Source organism: Nuphar pumila, chromosome 16, assembly GCF_984573655.1.
Source record: "Nuphar pumila chromosome 16, dmNupPumi1.hap1.1, whole genome shotgun sequence".
NCBI classification, from domain to species: Eukaryota; Viridiplantae; Streptophyta; class Magnoliopsida; order Nymphaeales; family Nymphaeaceae; genus Nuphar; species Nuphar pumila.
This window is the reverse complement of record NC_143264.1, coordinates 62,446,872-62,460,318: the sequence shown is the minus strand read 5'-3', so window position 1 is coordinate 62,460,318 and position 13,447 is coordinate 62,446,872. Positions and strand designations below refer to the sequence as shown.

The window sequence follows — 13,447 nt, the reverse complement described above, 5'->3', positions numbered from 1 at the left end:
TAATCATCATCAAAGATTATCCAGATCATTCCTCACGACGTGAAACAACAAGGTTATCAACATCAAACCCTATCTATCAAGCACAGGTAGAAGAAACACAGAAGAACAAAGAAAAAAGAAAAATGCAAGGAGGAAGAAGAAAGAGAAGAAGAAGAATGCAGAGGAAAAAGAAGAAGAAGAAGGAGTTGCACTATCGTAGAAAAGAGGAAGAGAGGTTAAATAGATTAGGGTTTTAGACCTGGACAACAGGTCGGGTAGGGTTTTACATAGAATAGTGTTTTACACAGATCTATATTAGAGTTTTACGTGCATGTATATAAATCGACATGATGTTTAGACTTAGTAAAGTAAAAATTGAGGCAACTTCATAAATACAAATCGATTTACAACTTGATACCGATTTAAGTAACAGTCGCAAATCGATTTCACTATTTTGTTCACAATATTTTAGTAACAGTTGCAAACCGATATGTGTAAATCGTGATATTACATATCGCTATTGTTCACAAAGATAAATAAAGACATATCATTGTCGCAGTAACTTCATAAATACAAATCGACATGATTTACAACAACATTCATTTACAAACAATATGTGAATGCTAGATGAGAGAACAAATTTTACTTTTAATACAGCTTATTTACAGAACTTTTTACGCAATGATTCAAATATAGTATATGTACAATGATGTGTATATGTGAAGGCTAGATGAGACAATGATTTATACTTAAACTTTTACCACAAATTGTAATAATGTACAGTGTGATTTTCATCTAATTTTGGCCGACATAGACATCATTGGGTAAATCGTGATAGATCACTACATGGTACCACGATTTATCTACCAAATAAATCACCCTAAAGGCGATTTACTAATGGTATAAAAATTAAGCTAAAGCAATTTAAAAGCGATCATGCACAGGGAGTAAATATAACTCATCAGCGTGGTTTACAACCACAAACGTATTAGCGTTAGCGATTTAATACTATCGATTTGCCAAATGGGGGAAGTCGGTAAATGCTATATTAGTAAGAACCCGTTATTATAAATTGTCATAACATGTTTAGCATTGATAAATAAAAATTGCACTGAAAGGAAAAAAATGTTTTGTATCTACAACGATTTGTACAGGTGAAGGCTACATGAGACAACTGATCATGCATATATTTTAGGGATTTTTCATATAAAAATATGCATGATTTCATGAGAAAATGATTTAAAAACCCAATTTTATGTTAGTTTCGAGTAAATGTGCTAAAATAATTTAAAAATAGAAAATGCATGAAAAATAGTTTTATTTTACATTTTAATGCCTATTTTAGTATTTGACATAATTGTAGTAGTTTAGTTTTTGAAAATCATAAAAAATTAGAGTTAAAATAGACTTAGTTTTGTATTTTCTAAAACATAGTTATTTTGAGTTGTTTTGTAAATAACTTTTTGAAGAGAGGTTTTTGAAATGTAATTTTACAAAGAAGAGGGACTTATGGAGAAAAGTTCAAAATTATAAATATCATACGTAGGGGGAAGAGAGGCTTGTCTTCTCTCTTTTGCCCAAGCCCTCTCTTCTTCCCCTTCCTCTCCACCTCTTCTTACCTCTTCTTCTTCATCTCCCTATTTTCCCTTCTTTTTCTCATCTTCTTTCCGGTGGAGAAATTCCAACAAAGGCTGAAGCAAGAGAGAGGATTCCACCTCTCTTCTAACCCTTCCAGGTTACGTATTAAGTTCTTCTTTTTCTTATCCTCTTCTTCTTCTTCTTCTTCTTCTTCTTCTTCTTCTTTTCTTCTTCTTTTAATCTTTTCTCTGGTTGTTTGATTTACATCTAATTTCTTTAATCTGCTTATAGATAGGCATTTTGAATTCATGTCTGATTAATTTTGTAGAACATCAATGCATTGTTTGAATAAATATTCGATCTGATGATAGTTTCTAAATCAGAATTTGATCGGACTGTGTTTCTTGTTTCTGTTTGTTTCATTTCATTAACAATTTTTCTGTAGCATTAGCATTTTAAATTTTTTTAGCTTTTGTTGTTCTTCAAGCTACGTGATCTGCATAGCATCTAGCGGATCCAAATCTGAATAGGAATGCAGATCATGCTCACTGATGTCCTCCTGCCGTAAATCACATTGCAATTGCTGGCATCAATACAGTCGCCGGAATCACCTTTAGCTGATAAAAATCGCTCTTCAAATCCCTCTTCATCTGAAAGATCCTATAATCCACCGTGAAGATGTTCATAAGAATAGCATTTGGCCCAATATCTGTACATCCATTGGAATAGAATTGATCATATCTTAATCAAGAGAGTTCAGATCTAGTTGATCGTTCTCTTCTTCTTGCCGGAATCCACTCTGCTATTGCCAGAATTTTTTTCTCTTCACTGTAAAAATCTGTTTCACCGTGGAATGGTTGGATTGTTTGATTTCTGGATTGAATAGATGATTTCAATCGATTGATTATCGGTAACATCGGGCTATTCATTTCTGTGAAAGACAATGTCTGATTTGGTTCACAGAAGATGACTTTTCATCCGCCGAAATTCATGTGATTGAGGTCCGAATCTGCTCCAATCTGCCGGAGTAGCACCTCAAAGTTGTTCGTCACCTCATAGTCACAGTGTAATGGCATTCTGGTGTGTTACACAACAGAAGTTGGTTGTGTGAAGGATTATCATTGCATTTGATTGATTTTCATCAGTTTTTGGAAAGAATTTGATCATTCGGTTATCGATTATGTTGTGGATCAGTTAAACCAGATACATGGATCCAGTTAAGTGCTGAGCTAATATTTCTATCAATGTTAATATTTTCTGGAATAAATTGGATTTCTGGTGTGATTTTCAGTTGATTGAGTCAATGCAATTCATTGATTGTTGATCTTTAACTACTACGGTTACTGATTTTTACTGATTTGTATTGTTTTGAGTGATAATTTTAGATGTTAGTTAGGTAACTAGTTAAGCTGTTAGTTACTTGAAATAATTACCATCAACTTAGTGAGTTGTAAATAGTTAGCATATAGTTACTTAGGTGTTTAGTATTAGATCATTATATTAGTTTTGGCAATTTAGTTTAGTAGCATTTGATTTGTTAGCATGTGCTTGATTTAACATCTTGCAATTAGACTACTTAATTGACTTGAAATAATTCAAAATTAATAGAGTTTTACTTGTCATTTAAAATTCTTTCATATTTTTTAGCATTTAATCAGTATGTTCTGTTTAGTATATTTTCTATTTCTTTCTCTTGTACTGCTCGTGTCATTTTGACTTGTGCAGGATCGCACCGAAGTGGAGTGAAAGTGATTACACGACACACGAAGTGCAAGAATAGAAGAATTTTTACTTTTCAGTTTATAATTAGGAATTTAATTGGGTTTGTAAATATTGCACTTTACGCCCTCTGCGAAGGGTATTCATTTGTTATAATAGCTAGTTGTTTTTACTTTTCTTAAACATTTTACATTTCAATAATTCGGCAATAAAGAATAGTTTAGATTTGTGTACTTGAATACAAAATATTCCCGTTCTCTGAGTTCGACCCGGTCTCATCCACTAGTGAGAACCGGTTTTTATTATTTGATGTCTGGTTTTCACATGTTTTTCATATAAAAATCTTTTCAAAATTACAACGATTTAAAAGAAGACATCAAATTTTTGGCGCCGTTGCCGGGGAACAGCGTAATATTAGTATTCGCTTTATTGCCTAGTGTTTGTTTGCATTTAGGTTTAGAACCACGTATGTGCATATCTTAGAGACGAGCTTACTTTTCTGCACAGCCCATCTACTAGGAACCCCTTAGAGGTGACTGTGTACGATTGGTACCGTACACATAGATTTCATAATTCTTTGCATAATCTCTGTTATGTGTCACTGCGTGGTGTTTGTTTAGTTTTTGTTGTTTTTAGTTCACTCGCTTTGTGGTTTGCGTGGTTTGGCCGCTTAGTGCGTTAGTTAGGTAGAAAACCCAAAGTTAGGACGTGTGCTACACCGGTCTACTCCAAGGTGTACGCAATGACTGACGATCATCATTTGATCCGTCCTTTGAGGGAGTACTTCATGCCAAATACGTATACTCCCACCTCCTGCATCACGATACCTGATGTAGGAGCGAGCCATTTTGAGATTAAGGCCAGTGTGATTCAAATGTTACCTTCGTTTTATGGCCTTAGCAATGAGGACCCATATTGTCATCTCGACGAATTCCTTGAGATTTGCTCGACTGTGCGAATCAATAACTTTGGAGATGATGCTATGCGGTTAACTTTGTTTCCATTCTCTCTCAAAGATAAAGCCAAGCACTGGTTAAAATCTCTTGAGACGGTTTGTATTACTACTTGGGAAGGATTGCAAAAAGAATTTTTAAAAAAATATTTCTCAATTGGTAAGACGAACCAGTTTCGTAAAGCTATAACCAGTTTTTCTCAAATTGAGGGAGAACAATTTCACGAGTCTTGGGAGAGATTAAAAGATCTTCTCCGCAAGTGTCCCCATCACCAGGTGCCTCGTTGGCAGTTGGTGCAGTATTTTTATGACGGGCTTACTGAAAAGCACCGTCAAATGGTTGATTCGTCTTGTGGGGGCACTTTTATGCTCAAGAGTGAGGACGAGGCATGGTCTCTATTCGAGGCCTTAAGTGAAAACACGATGCATCATACCTTGTCTTCACGGCTCGATAGGACTACATCTCTGTCTAGTGGTCCTAGGAAAGTTGGGATTTCCGAAGTTGGGTCTGAATTAGAATTGCGTACCAAGGTTGACCAGTTGACTAGGAAGTTAGATCAATTCCTAGCCAATTCTTCGAGAAGTCCAGTAGAAAGAGTGTGTGAGCTATGTGCTAGCCCTGCACACTGTGTTTCAGATTGTCCGACAGCGCCATTATATCCTGAATTCGTTCAGGAGCAGGTGAATGCTGCCCAAGGTTTCGCTAGACCCATGCCTGATTCGTTTACATCATCATATAACCCAGGTTGGCGAAACCAATCTATTTTTTCATCCCATCAGCCCTCCCAGACACAGTATAGACCCAGTAACCCTTCACAAGGTTACTCGCATCCCATTTTTCCACAGGTTCATCCCCCAACCCAACATGCTTATACTCAACCCCATCCTCATGAGCCTTCATCTAGTCAATCCTTCCAAGATAGGATATTACAAGTTTTGAGTTCCCATACGCAGTCAATAGCCAAGCTAGAGACTCAAATGGGACAGTTGGTTGAGACCTTCAGTAGGCAAAACGAGGGGAACCCATCTAGTAATTCTGTTATCTCAAAGGGAGAGAATTTCATGTCATTTGACTTGCAACCTACTTCACATCATGAGCCAGTCAAATCTGTTACATCCCTTCAGTATGGGAAGGCGTGTCACTCTACTCAGGAATCGACTCATGAACCTCATATCATTTCTACTGACGAGTCGATCTCCATGATACCTCAACAGAAGGGGCCTTACTCACAGCATACATTTTCATCATATAAAGCCCCATTTTCTCAGCCTTTAGGATCACCGAATGTTTTCAGTAAGCAAGAGGTACAGATGCAGAAGGTGCATGTTGAAAATTACACAGGTTAGATATTGATAAGCTGCACGTAATGCAATTTATATGAGAAGCAATATAATGTATTATATACGTGTTCATACGAAGGGCTTGGTTGCTTTTGCTTAGGGGTTGGTTGTTTCTTATACCTTTTCTTGCCAACCAATTCTAGTGCACCCTTTGTCCTATGACGACTGTGATCAGAGGAAGGTTTCCTTTTGATACCCTTCGCTAGGTAAATTTTTTCATCATAATCTACATCGTTAACTCCTCACTTGTTGAAGATGATATATACGCTTCAACGCAACTTTTCATGCGGGTCAAGGGAAGAATGATTTTTACCTTTGTTGTTCGCTCTCATTTTCTTGGATTGGTCTTCATGAGCTACAACAGACTGATGGTGAATTAAATGCACATTTTCAAGTAACTCCCTTGACACTTTTCTCATACATACATAGGCTTCTTCACTTTTCGATGTCAAATCTACAACATGCATAAGTGACCTACATGGTTGTTGGTAACGGGAGGCTATGTGGCACTTCTCATCAACACCAGATGAACTGATATTATATGTATCCAGCAGTTCAATTTTTGCTTGTCTCATCCATCTTCGTATTAAATATGACTCAAGTATTTTTTGTATTTTCTCTTGATTAAGTGCCTTTAATGCATGACGACATAAAATACATTTGAATTAATACATTTTGCACGTACATTCAACTGTTTTATTGTTAATATTGTACGTAACATACATTTCTTGCCTTTTCAGATGCTCTTCGCCCTTTCATACAATATGGTATTTGTACATATTCTCAGTTTGCATACATCCTTCTATGTTGCAATTCATGACCTATATAACCTCCCCCTTAATTTATTCAAATACAGTTAGTGTATACATATCTACAAGTCGCATCAATATTTTTATGCCTAAAGTTATAGGGCATGTAGTGAAGCATTTTTCATCTTGTTCAAGCTCATTCTCTCTAAGACCGTCTACAAATAATTTATATTATTCCATGAAGCGAAACATTGTTAAACATGAATACATGGTTTTCTTCAGTGTGACATGCATAGATTCAGCTCTTTGTATTGTCCTCCATATGTCAATGCCCACTTCTTTTTTCATATAAATTTTGTAACCACAAACAGTCTTCAAGGTCGTACATCTGAATCATTTCCTCTCAATCAGACATAAAGGTGACCTTGTCTACGCTGTCAAGTACACACCTTGTAAACTTTTTGTCAAACTCTGTCTTCTGATTAAATACGTGACCTATGTTCTTTGTTGCATTTTGAAAGATATGCCACAAGCATAGGCGATGATGTGCATCTCGCCATACATGAGACACTGCAGCTGCAATTGCGTGATCACCATCTATAAGTACAACTTTAGGGTACTTCCCATTCATTGCCCGTGTAAATACTTTGAACAACCACTCAAAGCTTTCCTTGGTCTGGTCATACAAAAAAGCACAACATAATATGCAACTCTGTGAGTGATGGTTTACTCTGACAAACTACGCAAATGGCCATTGTTCAGTATTAATCTTCATAATCGTATAAAAAATAAACACATCATTGATGCATTCATAATCTACTCTTGACTTTGAATTTGCCCAAAACATATTCACAACATATCCATCTTCATTCAGTTGTATTGAGCTAAAGAAACCAGCGTCATTGCTTAATTTCTTCTGTAGGTAATCAACCAAACAATATATTCCTCTATTCTTCATGTTATTTGTCATCTTGCTTCTCAAGTGGTTTCTTAGATCCATAGGTGTGAATGGCACATTCTTGCGACCACCATCTATGTGCGTGCATAAATTTTATGTCTTCCTTGGTACAATATCGACGCTATAAGCTATTTCAACAATTACAGCATGTGTTTCAGTTACTTTACGACGTGACCTTAACATAAGAGTCATAAATGAAGCTACTAATTCATGGTTATGATCACTGATTAAAGTATGAACTACATATTTTCTATTCGGAAGTCTTCTTAACACCATTCTCGCTGGACAACCAGATCTTGAATCTGGCTTGCTCCTTGTTGGATTTTCACTTGACTTCTTTCAACCTTCCTTAGAACAAACATATGTCTTTCTCACCACGACACCCTGTGCATTTTTTGACCAAGAATACCTTCTAACACTGAAGCCAAGTTTTAAGGCATAATCATTGTAAAATTTATATGCAGCATCCTCATTATTAAACTGCATTCCTTCTACGGGAATAGAGTCAAGTGTACTATCATGTACATTCTCAGTGCCTGCATCTTTGTCAAGTGTGTTGTCATGATCGTCTACCTCATTATCGAATTGCATTTCTTCTGTTGGAACATTCAAGTCAAGAGTGAATCCAATGTCTGCACCCTTCTTATCATGTGCATCATTAGTGCACATGTTTACTTCTTCAGGTGCATCATTAGTACAAATGTTCACTTTCCCATAACTTTTCAATGATTGAAATACATCATCTTTACTGCAACCAGATGATAAGCCCACCACTATCATAAGCAAGATATTAATTTGAGTTAGCTAGTGCATACGTTTACTACGATTTACTCAAGATGCATATAACAATGGATATCGATTAATTAAGCAAGTCAAAGAAATGATCGAATGAATCACAGTATAGAAGCAACAATGATTTATTATTTGCTTATACTATGCATTGAGTTGTTATTTATCATGCCAATAAAAGAAATAATTTATCGTAATTGTGTGTTGACGATAAAGATTAACATGATCGCGATTTAATTATATCTACGACGCTGTGAAGCGATTTTAATAAAAATCGATAAATGAGCAGCGATTTGAATACGCAAATCACCAAGACAAGCGTGCAACAATGTATCTCCACACACACATGTTTTAAAATCATACTACAAATATCTTACAAATGGATACTTGAAAACACATAATGTCTTACAAATCAATATACATATTGCATACTATATTATAAATTGATACGACAATTCAGCATAATAGCTTAAAAATCGATACTACAAAACACATAATATCTTACAAATCGATATACATATCGCATAATATATTATAAATCGATACAAAAATTCAACATAATAGCTTATAAATCGATATTAACGAATAAAACAATATCTCACAAATTGGTAGTTTGTTATTACAACCTCAATTTGTGCTACATTGCATATATTGAGTGAATGGACAATACCAAATGGGGTAGAGGCCCTTTCTCGCATCTGTAAACAAGCATTCTTGTCAGCAGGTCCTAGCATCTTACAAATATCTTTAATTTTCCAATTGTCGAAAAGCCAACATCCACCTGCAATAACAAAACAATGTCTTAATGACACTCACAATGATATATGTTCTTCAACAATAGCAAGATGACATGGAAAGATACTCATGATGCCTTAATGGCACTTGTTGGAATGTTTGTGTGTCATCGTTTTTTTTCATATTGCCTAATGAAAACGAAGAAGAAAAGAAGACTGTAAAAAGAGATGGCCGACAAATGCCCCTATGACGCCCACCAATGATTGAACCAGTCGATCGATTTATAGTTATCTGCATGAGGTAGGAACAAACTCGGGTATGTTTTGTAACACGAGACTGGAATGAGAATGCGGCAATGTATTGTAACACAAGCTAAAAACCAAGGCGAGAACCTGGACTCAAGACGACGGCAAAGGGTGCTCAGGCGGCAACAGACGACGACAAAGGGTGCTTTGGCGGCAACAAATGATGATAAAGGCTACATCGTCAAAGGGAAATCCTATTACAACAGATAGTGCGTCATCAAAGGGTGATCCGCGGGCAGCATAGGAGTTTACTGCTTAGGACGAAAACATAACGTTTGGACTTTTTGAAGAGTTAAGATCATCCTCCCTTTTCTGGATGGAGGACATTTTTTTCTTTTTCTCGAACCGTCGTTTCATGGCAAGAATGGCAGGAAAGGGTATCTAAGTCTTTGCAACCACATAGAACTCTGACACTAAGTGATGTCGACACACACGAGGATATGATCCCCATGTGCTTATATACGTGGTGCTCATTCAGACCCTTGAACATGCACTGTAGCAAGCCTTGCGTCTTCGGGGGAGAACACGCAACACCCTCCCATTTGTGTTGGGCATTGGGATAATGGGTGCGGGAGAACCCAATCCCATGATAGGTCAAAACCATACTGTCCTTGGTTTCCTCACCAATCGTGCAAGACTATAAGCGTCAAAGCGACTTTATGAAGTGCCAAATCTGTTCAACTTTCTCGAATCCAAAACCCATGTTTTACCAAACATGAAACTCTGACACGTGTCACAAAAACAGGGTTCCCATTCTTTGGGGGGGCTTCAGAGCGATTTATATGGGTCCAAATCTGTGCAATTGGGTGTTGCATCTGGTTCAATTTTTTGAGAACCTGTTCTCCCACCCTCCAAGCATTCCTTTACAATTTTAGGTAAGCAGGTTTGGTATCTATATGGCTACCTGGAAGGCAACCATCCAACAACCATAAATTTTCCTGCTGCTAAAACTATGTTGACTCCATTTCCTCAAACTTGTTTGGATGTCCACTGATGGAGCGCGTTTCTGGCAAAAAGGGCGCATTGCATGAGACCATACTCTCTTTGGGGTGCTACAAGTAATGGAAATGTGGTTAGCTGATTCTTCCTTTTCCCGACAGAAAATACATCTGCTAGTAATGAGCAGACCTAGCCTCTTGAGTTTGTCATGTGTGAGGAGCTTGCCTTGCACAGCGAAGAACAAAGGTTAGAGCGGCGCGAGGAACATAGCCTGCACACCATAACCAACTTAGCAAAATCCCATTTTGGATGTTGAGTTCTACCTGATTTTGAGCATAAATTCGAGGAAGCTTCCCGTCTAAATTCATCTGGCCGGTTGGGATTCCATTGATGTTGTTCAATCAAGGTGTGCACATGTCTTGGAATCTGAACCAAAGATTTGGAGAAGGAAATTTGGGGTTGAATGGATTTACGGACTACATCACACAATGGGATGTGCCTCCGGCTTTTATACAACCGCATACGAGAGTGATGCAGGTAAAAAGGAGACGAGAGGCTGGTGGGAGGCCCATGGGTCAAAATCATGCCTCAATGACTCGGACCCTCCTCCCACTCCATTTGGCTCCCTTGATCAACACTTTTGCTCCACTTTGCATACTCTTCCATCCTTGACCCTATTTTAAATATTTTTTTATCATTTAACCTCAGAAGAAGCAGAAAAGGGAGGCATTGTGCCTTACAAGGATGTGTTTGTTGAAACACATAAACGTAAGCGCACAGGAGAGTTTGTATCAGAGATGGTGAGAACAATAACAGTATGTATTTATTATATTAATAAACATTGTAATATACAAGTTACCATGAACATTATAATTCTTAATTATTAATCCATACCATAATCATTACTTTGTAGGAGTCATACGAGCAACAGATGATTGAGCGATATGGCGATGACTCCACTCAGCATCCGCCTTTTGATTCTGCAACATGGGTGACTACAACCGGTGAACCCAAAAAGGGTCGTGTGTTCGAGTTTGAGAGTAATATGAACACCACACCAGTCGTTGCCTCCTCCAACCAGGGCTCTCAGAGTTCTTCCGTCAGCATCAACTCCAAGTGTTCAATTGACCAGGCTAATTCTTGGGATGGTATCCGTCAGCTTGTTAAGGACACAATGCGTGACTATTTACATGAAGCAATTTTCGATGTTGCCCATAATGAGTTATGTATTTTTTGGGGGGGACAGGGAAACTTCGTCTACAACTGCCTGTCAGGTATGATTGAATCACTATGAAAGTTTTTTCATAACATTAGAATACATATAAGCATAATTTCATCACTATGAAAGTTTTTTGACTACCTTATAACACATATATACATGATTCCATCACTATGAAAGTTTTGACAACCTTTGAACACATATATGCATGCTTGAAGCATTATGAGAGCTTTTTGACAACATTAGAACACATATAAGCATGATTTCATCACTATGAAAGTTTTTGACAACCTTAGAACACAAATATGCATGCTTGAAGCACTCTGAGAGTTTTTTGACAACATTAGAACACATATAAGCATGATTTCATTACTATGAAAGTTTTTGACTGCCTTATAACACATATATGCATGATTGAATCACTATTAAAGTTTTTTTACTACATTAGAACACATATAAGCATGATTCCATCACTATGAAAGTTTTTTGACTGCCTTATAACACATATATAAGCATGATTTCATCACTATGAAATTATTTGACTGCCTTAGAATACATATATGCATGCTTGAATCACTATGAAAGTTTTTGCCAACCTTAGAACACATATATGCATAATTGAATCACTATGAGAGTTTTTTGACAATATTAGAACACATATAAGCATGATTGTGATACAGAAGACATTTATTTGACAGCCTTATAACACATATGTGCATGCTTGAATCACTATGATATTTTTTTGACAACCTTAGAACACATATCTGCATGATTGAGTCACTGTGATTTTTTTTTTGTCAGCCTTAGAACACATATCTGAATTTTGTTAACGCCATTCACTTTATTGCTAGCTAGTCTATGTGTAATTCATTCATGTTACTTTGATTGCCTTATATTAGGTGCATTGCATATAAATTATTTCATTATATTTTGTTTATCAATACTAACCTTTCTTTTCTCTTGTAGGATGCTGGAGCTAATTAGCGTAAAGAAGTTGATAGAGTCATAGATGAAGGGGCAGATCGAGACAATGAAAAAGATGATGCTCAAAATCTTGGCGATGATTAGATTCATGTGTTGAATTTATTGTACCTTCTTGTTGTTTTAAAAGAAACTCTTTGTAAATGTTCATATATAAATAATTAGAACTTGGCGAGGATTATAGTGGATCGATAAATTGTTTCAGCTATTTTGTATATGTATTTTTTGTGTGTACTTTATTTTTTATACACAGGGTATATAAATTGTATAACGAGAAAAATTTTCTCTATATTTATATTTCAAACAAATTTTTTTTATTTTTTGTGATAGATTAACGATGGATAATATCCGTCGCTAATTAGTATTGGCCTCCAATTTAGCGACAAATTAGGGATAGATATTTATTCAGCGCAAAACTGAATCGGCCGATGTTTTAGGACGGATTGTAATACGTCGCTATAATAGCGACAGAATTAGCGATGGATATGTATCTGTCGTAAAACCAAATCTCTGCGGATTAGTGACGGCCTCACGACAGATCATGGCAGTCGCTAATTCATCGCAAATTAGCGATGGAAGTAGCGACAGATAGGGGTGGCAATCGGGTCGGGTTGGCGGGTCGGGTTGGCGTGTCAGCATACCTCAACCCGAACCCGACCCGTTTATTAAACGGGTCAGCTGTGGCAAACACGAACCCGACCCGTTTAATAAACGGGTAACCCGACACGACCCGCCAACCCATTTAATAAATGGGTTGGGTCGGGTAAACGGGTTTTCAGGTTGGCGGGTCAGGTTGGCGGGTTGACCCACCCGCCTAACCCGTTTATTAAACGGGTCAGCCCGGTTGGCGGGTTGGCATACCCCCAACCCGAACCCGACCTGTTTAATAAACGGGTTACGCGGGTCGACCCGTTTATTAAACGGGTTGGGTTAAGCCCAACCCGAACCCGCCTAAGAGGCGGGTTGGCGGGTCGTGTCAGAAATTGCCACCCCTAGCGACAGATATGTTCCATTACTAATTAGCGACTAGGAAATTATGATGAAAGTTATCTGTCGTTAATTCATTGCTAGTCCATCGCTAAACTTTTTAGTGACGGATTAGCGATGGATTACGCCCGTCGCTAATCTGCAGATTTCTTATAGTGAAAAATGTCCTCCATCTAGAAAATTGAAACAATGGTGCGAGATCCTCCGTCTAGAAAA

At 37.2% G+C, this 13,447-nt stretch overlaps 1 protein-coding gene across 1 annotated transcript in view; it reads left to right on the top strand.

Moving 5' to 3' along the window:
- LOC149813342 (mitogen-activated protein kinase kinase kinase YODA-like) overlaps positions 1-12,367 on the top strand; it is a 105,675-nt gene extending 93,308 nt beyond the window's left edge. Inside the window, exon 13 of the mRNA XM_089991876.1 lies at positions 12,230-12,367. Within this exon, the coding sequence (XP_089848002.1) occupies positions 12,230-12,272 (43 nt within the window). The 3' untranslated portion in view covers positions 12,273-12,367. The remainder of the gene's footprint in view (positions 1-12,229) is intronic.
- The last annotated feature ends 1,080 nt before the right edge of the window (positions 12,368-13,447 follow it).